General features: G+C 30.4%; 1 protein-coding gene across 1 annotated transcript in view; it reads left to right on the forward strand.

The window, feature by feature from the left end:
- The window catches only part of LOC118187866 (inositol-tetrakisphosphate 1-kinase-like), a 45,680-nt gene that overhangs the window by 21,818 nt on the left and 8,999 nt on the right, over window positions 1-14,863 (forward strand). The window contains exons 7-9 of the mRNA XM_035358150.2: window positions 591-750; window positions 7,367-7,434; window positions 14,535-14,703. Coding sequence (XP_035214041.1) covers window positions 591-750; window positions 7,367-7,434; window positions 14,535-14,703 — 397 coding nt within the window. The remainder of the gene's footprint in view (window positions 1-590; window positions 751-7,366; window positions 7,435-14,534; window positions 14,704-14,863) is intronic.

Here is a 14,863-nt window from a genome sequence, read left to right on the forward strand (position 1 = left end):
GTGCCATTTTTTGCGTTACTGCCCGTCACTTTAGACCCTACATATCTATAAAAAAATGCATGTTTTAGTACGCTCCACCACCCCTCCAAGTTTGTCACATGATTATGAAACACCCTGTATAATGTGGCCCAAGATAAACCAAACTGGACATGATGGACTTTACTTGCTGTAAATTCGGTGTATTTTAAGCCACAATTACAAATTGCAAAAACATTTAAGTCATTATTATTTATAAATGAAATTACTACAGATATTAGTTATAGAAACATAACTGATATTTTTTTGTCCCTGCACAAAGTTTATAGTTATAACTATTTTAAATGGCAATTACATTTTTTAATGGAAATGATAATGAATTACTTCCATTTAAGACTTTTTAAAATTATGTTTGAAGTCATTAATTTTAATGACTACAATTGCTGAAGTAATCCGGTTTTTACATTTGATTATAGATGGCAGCATATTTTTAATGTGTTTTGCTCATGTATTGCTTTTTGTTACTCGTAATTATTTTTTTATTTTATTTTATTTTATTTTATTTATTTATTTATTTATTTTTATTTTATTATTATTATATTTTTTTTCTTCAGATGAGCCTTATTTTTAATGAAGAAGGTCTAAAAGATGTTTCTCCACCTTGTGTTGCTCAGAAATTTATTAATCATAATGCCATTTTGTATAAATTATTCATCATTGGGAATCAGTATTTTATCATTGAGAGGCCTTCCTTGAAGAATTTTTCTGCTGGAGGTAAGTCTTAACATTCTATTAATATTATATTCCTACACATAATTTATATAATGGGGTTCCTTTTGTTCATAATTATGGTGCTTTTGTTTTGCATAGTAAAAGGATATATTAGTTTTCCCCCTGAAATATAGACCTTTAAATTTGAAATTAATGGAAATTTTATTCCTGTTCTCCAAATAAGAAAAAAAATTACATTCACATTAATTAAATCAGTGCGCATCTTTTTCATTTTCTCATGTTTATGAAAATGACACTTAATATTAAATGTTTGCATATTGTTTTCAATTTTAATTAGATACATAAGGGTAAAATATTGTTACAAATTTTGCATATATGTAAATAATTTTGGTGAAATTGTAATATCTATTGTATAAGGTAACCTAAAAAGTCTGAAGAGACAAAGCTGCACCGAAAAAATAAGATTACAGCGGCAAGTTTATTAAACATTGAAGAAAATTGCTATCTCAGTAATGACGAGATATTATGATGTTTTTGGATAGCAATGTTTTAGACAATTAATTTTTATTGCCATTTGTTGCAGTCGTTGTATAACATTGGTGACATTTTAGTCCGGTCATTGTATAATGTTAATTGATCGCTATATGTAACTGTAACCGTATCCGTCACTTATATGTAACTTTAGCCATACATGCCTTCTAGTAATTTCATGAATGAAATTGAAGGTATTGGAGATTTCTGAGTGTCCAAGGGAAAACTATATGAGACTGGGAAGAGCATTTGTTCTCAGTTGTTAGTTCAGAGCTGACTTTGGAGCATTGTGATCTGTGTGAGAGCTTGACCTTTTAGATAGGCTTTGCAATGTGTTTTGTTTAGTGCTCTTAGTTTGAGGTCTAACTACTGATTATGCTGTATGATACTGAGAAAAGTATTTTTATGAATGCTTTTATGGAAAGTTCCAGAACTGTAAGCTGTTTCTTTTAAGAAAGCTGATTTTATCAAGCTATCATGAGTTCTGTGTACATTCAATCCGTTACAAACCCATTTATATATAGGTGTGTAAAATAGTCATTTTTCTAGCAAAGTATTTAACATTTTTAAGGCTCAGCTAATAAAACATTGACTGACCATTCAGATATAAACTTTAATCTTTCCATATGTATGAAATATAATAAGAGGAACCTCCATCTGCCCTTAGTTCTCTTTTCTAAATCATTGACTAAATTCAAAGACCCAGGAAAAGTGATAGCTCTTTCTGTCTGAGCTGTTAAGTGTAGTTATCAAGAGCATGAAGCATTACTGCTGGGTTCTTGTTTCTTTTACTTTTTAGGGGTATACTTTAAATGTTTTTCCCCAATTATCTATTAAGCTATATCTGTTTCTTAACTTTTGGAAATTGGTGTAATAAATAAAGTATAGCTTTATCTAAGCTGCCATTTCACAACTGTTGTATTTTTCCAGAACAATAGAATATTCATGTTTCAGGAAAGCCTTACATAAACATTTCACATGATTACTCGTAGGTTTACTGTAGTTTAGTCCAATAGTCTGAAATTGGTGGCCAGCGAAGACATTTCAGTTATGTATTTGTTGCAAATTATGAATCTTTTGCAAAGATTTCATGATTTTAACTACAGGTTTGTATTATTTTCACTATCATTAAAACTATAGTATGTGAATAACACATCAGAAAATCTATAAATAGAGCTAATTCACAGTGGAATGCAAATCTTATTCAAAGATTTAAATATTAACTTTTATTCTTACTTGTAAAAAAATAAATAAGTTCATTTACAGGTTTTTGCTCTAAGAATAATACCTTTCTTCGGGAAAACATGCATATTTAAACAGATTTTTTTCGCATGTGAAAAATAAGAAGAAAAAAAAAGATTTACCAATGAGCATTTACAATCCATAATGAAGATAATATCTAGTAATAACTGCAAACTGAAGCTCTCTGAAGCTGCAAACTTTATCAAAGTATGTCATCGAGTGTCAAGATGTTTTAAGAAATAAAAGAAATTTTTAATTATTTCCATACAGACATGTATTTTTATTTATATGCACCAAAAGAAAAATTTAATAAATAACAGGAAAAAAAAAAATAAGTAGTCATTATTTATTCTCAATTTTTGTCCCACTTAAAATTTTTCTCTGAAAAATTTAACAAATTTTCATAATTGCTTTCAGTTTAAAGCAAGTTATTTAATGATTAGAACTCTTTTAAATAAATGTCATTCTGAAAACTTAACATTTAGCTGTCAGTGTATTTGTATTACAAAATGTAATGAACAAAAGTATATTGCAGATACCAAACTTTAAATTTAGATAAGAAATAAACATAAGTTTGAATTTATTTTTCTTTTGTGATATTATTATTATTTATGTATATTTTTAAAAATTCTTAGTAATTGAAATTTAAAGTTTATTTAAAGTATTTTTTATTTTGTTAATAAAAATTCTAGCTCGCCAGTTTTTAAAACTGAAACAACACAGAAACTAGAGCTGTAGAAGCTTTATCTGCTTATAGTAAAGTGACTATGCTGTCACAAAAACTATGAGAAATAGCAAAAAAAGTTGGTAACAAACAGGTAAAGCATCACCAAATTAGTATGGAATGATGCCCTGTAGTACAGCAATAACTGTGCATAAGCGTGAGCAAGAGTTTCAATTACCTTGGTATCTAATCATAATAAATATGTGTAATCATGCGTGTGACATTGTAAGGCAGATACAAACTTATTAATAAAACTAGCTCATGTTAGCAAAGTACAATTTATTATAACTGAAAAATTTACATTGCGGTGGGACATCATTATCAAGAAGGAAAACACAATATGTGCTTCAAAATTGTGAAATATCATTATAAAAAATAAAAAAAAGCTCATCTGCAAAAAAAATACACATTCTGTATTCAAGCTGGAATTTGTTGGGTATTCTGCAATATTTCAGGTATTGAGATCAAATATAAAGTTGTTTTCTCCCTCATTCTGAGATTCATTGCATTCATTTGCATCATTAAAAAAGTATCTAATAATGTAACAATTTCAGACCTTTGAAGTATATATATATATTTAAATTACATTTTATTTATTGCTCGGGGCTGACACCCCCTTTTTGGAGTTTGATCTTACAACGATGAAGACGGCGCCTCTCCAGGTTTGGTTTTAAACAATATTTTTTCTCTTGTAAAAATTTTTGGTCTAGGCAAGACTCTTGCTTCAGTTCCTCTGTTTTATTATTATTTAAATTTAACTTTTGGTACTTTTACAAAGTATTAACTCTTTAAGCTAGTAGGTCCTCCCATAAAATCTTGTATATTTTGACTAATAGCAAATCGCTATTTATTTTATTTTGTACATCGGGATTACCATTCCATTATCTATTGTCTTTATTACACCTTAATGTGTTTCTTCAAGCGGATGCATTGGGAAATTGGAACAGAGAATTGAGACTAAAGCTATTGATAAAGTTTATTTAATTAATTAAAAAATGTTTCAGGTACAGTTTCAATTGTCTGTTTCGGCAAAACGCGATATGGAGTTAGCTTGATTTAAAATTCATTAAAAAATAATTTCCCCTGATGAGCCATAATGAGATTCAAATTAGGCTAATCTGCTATTTACCGCTTCTTAGTTTTTATATTTTTGCTCAAATAATTTGTTAGTACTTTTACTAATGTTTTAAGTATACCTTAATTAGATTAGCATATTACTTACTATTAGTATTGATTTTTACTTGTAAATATTCAAATGTTGAATTTTTTTCTCTAGTAACACATTTATTTGCAACTTATTTTGCTCATGTTAATGTTTTCACGGAACCACAGTATTTCAGTGGCTTTTTAGTGTACGAACTAGGATTTTTCTTTTAACCTTTTTCTAAATTTTGCAGCACAGTGCGCAAAGTTTTTGACCACAAAGTTCTTTTATCATTTGTTCTTTTTTACTTTACTTTAAATTATATTTAAATTAATAAACAGGTATGGCTGAGAAAGTATTTTTAGATTTTGCCTCAGCTTGATCGTCAAACTTCTGAAAGGTATATAATAGCACTGTTTTGTGCGTCAGCTTCTTTCAGATTGGTAAATTATTAGATTATGGTATAGCACAATACATGTGTTTACTTATGGAATTACATTACATATAAAATGCAAAAACCTCATGCAGCTAGCTTTTCAGGTGCCTGTAATAGAACTTAGGGTAAGTTAACCTGTGTTTTACAGCTTTAGGGCATTCAGTCATTTGTAAGCCCAGACTTCTGAAAAACTTTGAATAATTATTTTTAATTGCATATAATTATTATATTTAATTGCATTAATTAATATTATTACACCAATAACCTTGTTTCGGTGTAAATTTAAAAGTAAATTTAATCCCATTCTCCTTCTTGTTAACGCCACAAGGTTGCTGATATAAGTTTTTCATAGTGGGATATACGTATAATGCACTGGCACATCATTGTTTTAGTTAGAATTTCTAATTTATTATGTGTTTTGAAACAAATACGTTTCCATTCTCTTGATCAGTCTTGTCAGGTGTATCTTAAGTGTCCATAGATTTGTTTAGTTCTAAGTCCAAAGTATTGAGTAAGCTCAGAAAGCTTACTCAATACTTTGGACATACTATAAATCATTCAGGATTTTATTATTAAGATTGCTTCAATTTCTCTGCAGTTCAAGAAAAAAAAGAAACTTTTTACACAAGTGTTTGTGGTGTAAGGTTGCATTAAAATAATCCATGCAGTTATGTATGCATGCAATTCTGAACTATTCCTCTTTCCAAAGGATTACTTCTGTTTCATAGTGCAGCTATCATTAATTCCGTAACTAGTAAGTGCATGCCTGCCTGATTCATGCAATTAATGTGTTCCTTTCAAAACTCCAGCTGACTCATGGATAGTCTTATTTTTCCGCAGCCTTAAGTTTTCAAAAGAAGTACGTTTTAAGAAAATCTCACAATAAGTCTAAATGCTACATCATCCAATAAAGTTGAATTTTTTGTTATCCTGGCAAAAACGTAATTCTAAAATTTTTTCATTGATCTGATACGACGTATAAATATGAGCATTTAGGCCATATTTTTATATCTACCAATTCACCAATGGGGTGAGAAAATAAAGAAACAAATACTGTGCAGATTTCAGAAATACTCAAATAGGGATTCCCCCCATAACATTGTTTGTTCAGGAAGGGGGTAAAATCAGAATGATTGTTTTGAAAGCAGTATGTCAAATTGTATTTTTTCAGCACACTTAATGTACTTTGGATTAAAAGCTGACAGACTTTTTCTATCATCTTCAATAAAGCAGTGTCTTTAGGCACTTGTTTCAGAAAACTCTTCCTCTTTGATGCACTATATCCCAGTAAAACAGATTAAGAGACAAACCATACTAAAAAAGTTACAATGACTCACTGATATAATGCAATTACCTCCAAGTTTTGTATATTGCTGCTACATTGTAATGTGCTGCATCCTGCTACATAATAGCTGGTATAGTAAGGATTAAGCAGCAACTGTCTTGTGAAGGCTTGCTAGAATGGTATAATATGCATTATGGTCACATACCTAAGAGTTCAATTTCTTCTGTCTTTACTTTGCATGAATAATATAATGGGAATAGACAGTGAAAGTTTTGTTAAAAATAGAGCCACATGAAGGCAGGATATTTTGCATCATTATATCTATAAAATTTGTGTTAGGTTTTTATGCATGAGTGAATGAGAGAACATGAGTGAGAAATAATAAGGCACACTTAACTTGTTCTGAATGATTTAAAAAAAGCGAGAGAGAATTAATTTGTTGCCAGTTAGGCATATATTAGCTCTCTCTGTTTCAGCATTTGGATTAAGATTTATTTATTACAGCAAAGCATGCAAAGGATTGTCTGCCTAAGGTAGAAGATGCCCAAACTAGAGAATTTGGTGGTTATTTGCATTTTACATGGTGCATTTCACGAAAGATCCTTGCGACCAGCTCATTTAGATATCAGGATTTGAGCCTGTGAGTGTCAGTGTTTCACGCCGTTCCCCCACTTAGCCATTTTGTGTATTTTATAGGCTGTAAAGATTGGCCTCTTTTCTATTCACTCAGAACTACAAATGCTTGCTACTTTGCTGAATTACAGGGTATTATTTATATGATACTTTGTATAGCATTTGGATTTAGATTTATTGATTACAGCAAAGCATGCAAAGGATTGTCTACCTAAGGTAGAAGATGCCCAAGCTAGAGAATTTGGTGGTTATTTACATTTTGCATGGTGCAGTTCACAAAAGATCCTTGCGACCAGCTCATTTAGTCATCAGGATTTGAGCCTGTGATGAAGTGTCAGTGTTTCACGGCATTCCCCACTTAGCCATTTTGTATTTTATGGGCTGTAAAGATTGGCTTCTTTTCTATTCACTCAGAACTACAAATGCTTGCTACTTTGCTGAGTTACAGGGTATTTATACGATACTTTGTGTATATTGTCAAAGCATAATTTAGTAGGAACTAGTCTTTAAGAGTCCAGTAGTCTGTTATTTCATTTTTATTTATTTTCCATCAATTTTTTAATATGTGTGTAAAACTGTATTTAAAAATTGTGAAATTATTTAAATAAATTATCTCAATATATTTTATGAAGTATTTATGTGTATTTCGTATGATTGTTTCAGATCAAAAGACTATATTTTTTGATAGTGATAAAATTTCAAAGCCTCACTCTGCATCTGCTCTTACAGAGGTTAAGTTGTTTCCTATTTATTATTTTTCATAAAATTTGTATTTATTAGTACAGTCAAAAGTCGTTAATCCGGACTCCTCGGGACTTCGGCGATTCCGGATTATCGATTTTTCCGGATTATAGATCATCAGTTTAAATCTGGTAAGATGGCATGCAGAAATTACAAAATTAAAAATATGAAACCGTAATTTATGAAATAAAGAACAATTATGATCTAAAGGGTATCAAAATTTACAAAAAGAAAAAGCTTAATATTTATTTGTTTACTTTATTAAACATTTCCTTCAATGTAAGTTGCTTCGTTTCATGTGATAATACTTTCTCTTTAATTCTATTAAACAGACATAATTTCTTGTTTAGTTACAAAGTTCCGCTGTTCCAGTCCTATAATTGCTGTGTTGAGAATACCGACTAATTTGTCAATCGAAATGTTTTCGTTTTCAATAACCTCTGGGTCACTTTCTTCACTATCGGAAGCGAATTATAATGACGAGGAACTTGATTTAAATCATATCAAAGACCGAGTACATGGAAATGAAATACTACACTTAGTACGGAATTATAAACTAAATAAAATAAAAACATCTGCCCTGAAGATAAGGATAGTGCTGACAGATTAACTTCCAATCCGCCGAGTGAAATTGATAAACAGATTTCGGATTTCAAAACATACTTTCGCTTTGTAGATACAAATTACATATTATTAAATATATATCGAAAATTCTATTTGACATAATCTTTCTAATCTATCATAATCTAATAATGACGTTTCTGCCCTCCCTCTGCCGCAGAGCAGCGTGAAATTGATAAACAGATTTCGGATTTCAAACATACTTTCGCTTTGTAGTAAATATATATCGGAAATTCTATTTGACATAATCGAAAGTTCAAGCTTACTTTTATAAAATTGCTCTAACAGTCTGCAAAAAATAATAAGCCGGATCCAATTCGAAGATTAAGGAACAACGCAATCTGAAACATTAACTGAATTAGATAACTTTAGCTTAGCGTATAACTCCGTTACACATTAAACACGCATGCGCACAAACATATTCGCAGCCTTAAGGGTCTTACGTGCTCTCGTAAACGCCTGTGCGCATGCGTGAACGCGACGCATGCGCAGAAAGTTTGTAGCTTTGAGGTCCGGATTATAGATCATTCCGGATTACGGGTGTCCGAATTAACGACTTTTGACTGTATATAGCTCTCAAAGAGTTGCCATATTTTGTGTAAAAAGTAAGATAATTATGTATGTATATTTTGTAAAGGAACAGTATTCTATAAATATGTTAAAATTTTGTTTAAAAAAAACCTAGGAATTGAAATGCTAGTTCAGTCTTCTGTTTCTAATTTGCAAATACATTTTATTCATCTCAAAACAGAGACAGGAATATTGATATACATTACATTTGAATATTATTTAGTAAAATGTACTTTACACAAGAATGCTATAAAATGAATAAACATCTGGTAATTCATAAAACACAGACAGACTTTTGACAGAATTATTGAATGGAATAGCAATTTACATGTTAAATACTGGGTTTTGGTCATGAATGCTGGGATATGAAAGAACAAAACAGCAAAAAAGGGGATGATGCCTGTAATTATTATTGGTTAAACTGTAATAGGATTTTAAATAGTTTGTGAAATATGTTTTTAATATGTATACTTGGGAAAAAAAACACCTTGGAAAAATGAGATGCTATTTTAAAGGTGCTTGTGAAAATATATATTGAGAACTTGTTTTGTGAATTAGTGTAACAGTCCCTAAGTATCCTTCCATGTGTGTATTCCTAATGCATTGTAGTGAAGATACCTATTTCTAGAAATTATGATCAGTATATGTATGGATTAAGGCGATGTTCTTAGACCGGATATTTTATGTGGCTCGCAAATGCATTTTAATTATGCATTTGTTGCAAATTACAGTATCGCAAAGATTTAATTAATAACTCTCTCCAAGGCCCAAACATTATGAGTCAAAATGCTTTCAGGAGTCAAATTGTAGTAAGAAATATAAAAGCATGTAATTATTTACACTCAGATATATGTATTTTTTTTTAATGCATCAAACACAAATATTAGAAAAACAGACAAGACTCTTACGAGTTTTGTATGACTTGGTAAATTTTCTCTGAAAACTTAGAAAGTTTTTATAAATTGTCATAAATTGTTTTAATTTAAATTAAAATTAAAGTAAGTTACTTTATGATTAATGAATATGCTAGAATTATTTGAAAAGAATGTTTCTCAAAGAATGAAATACTCAGTTGTCAGTATATTTGAATTACATTCTAACCAACAAAACAAAAAGATTTAACCAGTATGTACTGAACTGTAGATTTCAAGCAGAAAATAAAAGGAATATTATGCCCAAAGGGACCTTTTTTTTTTAACATTTTGTGTGTTACCTTTTATTAAACATCATGTTCTTTGCACTTAAACTACATAAAATTCAGTTCAACGGCAATATTTTTTTTACAAATGCCAAACATTAGAACTTAAGCCATTAGTTCATGGGCTGTCCAGTACTTTCTAACAATGTCTTTATACTGAGAAAGTGCAATACAGTTATTTAAATGTTCAAAATCATAGGCTGATTGTAATCACACAAAATGCAATTTGGGGCATCCACCACTTCCAATTCTGTAGCAGTGGTCTCACAAACAGTCATGTCCGGTTGGACGTTTAAATGGAGCTACCGCTGTCTTTCATCAAAAAGAAGGCGTGAGAAGGGCAGAACTGTAGTAGATTTAGCATTATCCAGAGGGCACCATGAGGAGGCCTGCTACGTTACACCCCATTCAATAGAAATGTCACAAAATATTTAAAAAGAACCTATCTTAGAATTTCCAGTAGACAGTCTTGCGTGCTGGAGATAAAAGTGTTTTATTCCGCACAACAGTATCGCCCCTGCTCGCTTTGAAATCGTTGAGTTTGTTAATCAAAAATTTGTCAAAGTTTAAATAGCTAATAAAGCAAATTCAAAACTTGGGCTTCCAGGTGCTCATGATCTGATGGAGTAAATGGATCTGGATGTAATTAAAAATTTGATGACTATAGATACCATTGTTTTTTCACAGTGAAAGAAACATGCACACATTCATGCAGATTCTTTATTTTATTTCTTTAAATATAATGCAGGGCATTAATATTTGGTGGCAACAATTTGAAAAGTAAAACACCATTGTATAGTTAGTAGACACTGCAAAATGCCAAAATGAAATCAATAACCCCTCTGAGCAAATTGCTCCTTTGGCTAATAAATATAAATTTATTATTATTATTATTATTATTATTTTGGCGTGTTTTTAATAAATATTTACTAAGCAAAATTTAAATATATTTTTTTATTTTGTTAATAATATTTTTTTCCTTTTGGGGGGAAAATATTCTGCCCTTCAGCAGTTTTCAGATCTTGCATTCAGCTCTTATGCAATTTTAGTTTGAGACCACTGGTTTAAGACATTTCTCCAAACACGTTGTTTTATTAGCCTCTTTTTCAGATAATGGTTTCCAACAGTATCAGTCATAATTAATCACCTAACTGTAAAACTTTTAATGCCTGTAAATGGCATAAAAATGAAGGATCAAGTACTTGGAAGGTACCTGGAAATTATTAGGACTTGTTGTGAGCACATAGATTCCAGTTAGCTCTAATGTATGAACCTTATCTTTTCTTCTTGCTCAGTTCTCAATTCATTTTAGGGAAGTGAAAAAGCCACGAATAGAAGTAAATGCTAATGTTCTTAATTTACCTCATCATTCTCATGCATTAGATAGCGCAACCAGAACTCTCCAGTAAACTCTGGTTTATACAGAAGTGATTAACTGAAGCTATGGCGGTATTATTTGCTTAATGCTTAAGCATATTGAGAGAGCTAAGAGTCATTTTGTTTTCTAATCCCTCGATTTATCATCCTTTTCTTTGGGGGGGGGGTCATGTTAAGTGCTGTTTTATGTTTCTTTTAAGGAGAGGGAATAATTTTTGAAAGGCGGGTGTTCTGCTGATAATGTGTTTCCGAAGCAAAAGTTCTGTGCACTGATTTCATCAGTGAACTTGTCTTCTTTCCTCGTGTTTTATATCTGAGGAGGGAATGTTGTCATGCATTAAATTCATGCCAAATCATTTTGAATACTTAATTGGTGTTACGAGTTTTGTGACACACTGAGCTTTTAAATCAGATAGTCAATGATTTAGAACAATTAAATTAGCATCCGTTTCACTATCAACTTTAGACATTTTAAGGATATCTTTAAATGCGGAATCTGGAATATTTTGAACAGTTTGTATAGCTGAGGCATGAACCATTATTTCATATTAATTCAGTATCATTCATTTTAATCTTATAGTTTCAAATTAAATGACTTTTTATTACCATTTTATGACCATTTCATGCCTTGAAATCTCACTTTTACATGATGGTTTTTCCATTTCTTGAAATTCCTCGGCAAGATTAAAGTCATCCTTCAACCTTTTAGAATATTTTCTTCTGAAGCAGACATTATATTCCAGTTATAATGGATTCAAGATCAGTAATCACATTTGATAGGTTGTAATACATAGAAGCATTATTAAAGGCTTTAGATTGCACCTCAATGCTCCACCTGTACTGTTAAATTTTACTTATTATTTAATAAGCTTTCTCATATTTCAAATCCCCATCTGAGGCAATTTATCACATGTCCTGTTGCTTAGGTTCTTAAGTCACTGAAATCACATATTAATTATTAATTAGTATTGAAATACTGCATCAATCTGAGTTGGTTTATATTGTTTATAATTTTTTTTTTTTTTTTTTTTTTTTTTTTTTACTATCGGATATCATGTTTACTCTTGGAATTGCTATTGGAAACCAATCCAATAGTAATTTTTTACTATTGGATTGGTTATGACATACATACCATGACAGAAGAAGATTGATATTTTAACATTGCAAATGAAATGTCGTACAGCCCTGTCTCCTTCAAAGACATGCAAAAAGTTATTAGATAGCAAACCTTTTTTTATTTTTCAATAATAAGAACTGTGTTAAAACTAAGGTAAATGATTGGATATTAGAAAAGAAACTGAAAATTTTTTGGCATGACTCTCAGCCATTGTAGATTCGCACTGCTGAAAGGAGGTATTGCATTGATTTTATAATAATCAGCCACTTTTTTCAATAAGCCGCCGATTCTCCTGATCTTCCCATCTTTAATATTTAGTGTTTACTAAAGAAAAGGTTTCTCAGTAATAAATGAAATATGTTGAATTAATGAAACTTAAACTGAGCAAATTCCATTTCTCACCATTAGTAATTTTCAATTTTTTAAAAAGTTTTATTAAATTTTATTTGATCTGAATTGTATTGTAGGATTTCTAATAACAATTAAGCTGATGCTTGTTCAATTAATATTTGTGTTTAATTTTGTTTCATGTCATTGTGTTGTAGTAAGTTACTCCATTTGTTCACATAATAGTATGAACATTAATTTTATCATATTTAAAAGCCTTTTGAAAACAAGAATTGTTATATGCACGTTGCCAGAGTTTGGCAATTTCTACAAAACTGATTGTGTTAATATGTAAGTATAGTGTAAACACTTTTCAAACACAAAGGTTATGTCATTAACACATTATGTGTATAACAGAATCGAGTTCTGGAAAGTGAACTTTCTATAGAAAAAATGGGCTAGGGTATAGTTTAAGAAAGTATGTATAATTTACACAAACGTAAATATTGCTCTAATTACTAGGGGAAAATTAAAACAAATGTTAAGTGGAAGAATTTCATTATTGCTTAATGAGTAAGGTATATGATGCAGTTATGTTTTTAAATAGCTGGTGATTTTTTTCTTCGGACAATTTTGCAGTAAGGACTGCAAAGTTTTTCAAAGCCTCTCATAAAGTGTCCTCTGTCTTCATTTAGGTCAATCTCTATTACAAAATAAGACAGTTTTTGTGCCTTCTTGTACATTAAAGGCTCTTGATCTTCATTATTGCTGATTTCACCATTGGCTGGTGGTATAAGATCATTCAATTCTTCCTATATCATTTCAGGATTGTGATTCTGGACTAATTCTATAACTTCTTGTTCTTCCATATCTGAAAATCCTTTACTGCCTGTTACTTTTGCAATTTGCACAATTTTCTTGGCTTCATTTTCAATTGATGGAAATCCTTTAAAATTATTGACAACTTCTGACCTGTTGCTAACATTCATTGTTGATGAATTCACTTGTTCCCATGCAAGTGTAATCATTTTTGTGCAGTATCTTACATTGAATTGTTTCTCAAATGCCATATGTGCTGTGCTGCCCCTCATCCTGTGTTTTATGTGCAGAAATGTAGTCATGCCTTTAAATGTTTTTATGATTTCATGATTCATTGGTTGGATTAAGGAAGTGGTGTTTGATAGAAGGAATAAAACATATACATTTGGATGCATTGTTGCAAGAGCTTCAGTATCGTGTCCTAGAGCAGTACTGAAGAATTAGGAGAACATTTAGTTTAGATTTTTCTGTTTCAAGTAATGTTTGACTTCTTTAATGAGTGAATTTTCAAACTAGTCTTTAAAGAGGACTATTACAACATAGCTGACGTTTTGCAGCGCAGTGCACATAATTGAAATTCTCACTGTGGACAAATAAAATGAAGACAGTTATGGTAATGCTAATGCATAAAATAGTGTTTGGCGGGAGTTAACTGTACGTTTACTTACCCAAATATTTCACGTTTTTTTATATCTTAATAAGATTCTTTATTTCCTATTTTAAAATAATTTTGATCTTTTATATAAGTTATTTTCTGCTGACCATTGCGAAGGTATATATTTAACCCTTTGCAGACATGAAAGGAGTTCTGCTTATACAACTATAGTGATAAAAACTGCCATGAACAAGTATTCTGAACTAAGTTTTGAAATTTTAAAAAAAGGAAAGTGATTTTTTTTTATTTTTCAGTAACGGATAATATACTTCTCGAAATGAAAATCAAAACTCCTAAAATTTATTTTGTGAAGAATTGATTAATCTTTTGTCGTAAAAGTGTAAAATACAAATATTTTCTATATTTTTTTGCCTTTAATTAAAACATTATTTCTAAAAATTTATAGTTAGACGATAATGAAGAGTGTGCTGTTATTGGTTGGCCAGATAAAGAAAAAATGGACTGTATTGTACGGGCTTTGCGTGATTGCCTGGGTCTTAATCTTTTTGGTGTTGATGTGATTGTGGATAATGTAACAGGACATTATGCCATCGTTGATATGAATATATTTCCAGGTAAAAACTCTTTTCATATATGCTTTTAGCTTATTATAGTTAACTATAAATTTTTAGTCATGTTTATGTTAAATAAAAATAATTCAGTAATTAATGAAAATTTTGATTCCTGCTTCCCTCACTTCCAGCTTATTGAAGTTTGACTATATATACTATTTAT

The sequence above is a fragment of the Stegodyphus dumicola genome, chromosome 12, assembly GCF_044657685.1.
Source record: "Stegodyphus dumicola isolate Sdum_Otavi_A_Nest chromosome 12, ASM4465768v1".
Lineage (NCBI taxonomy): Eukaryota > Metazoa > Arthropoda > Arachnida > Araneae > Eresidae > Stegodyphus > Stegodyphus dumicola.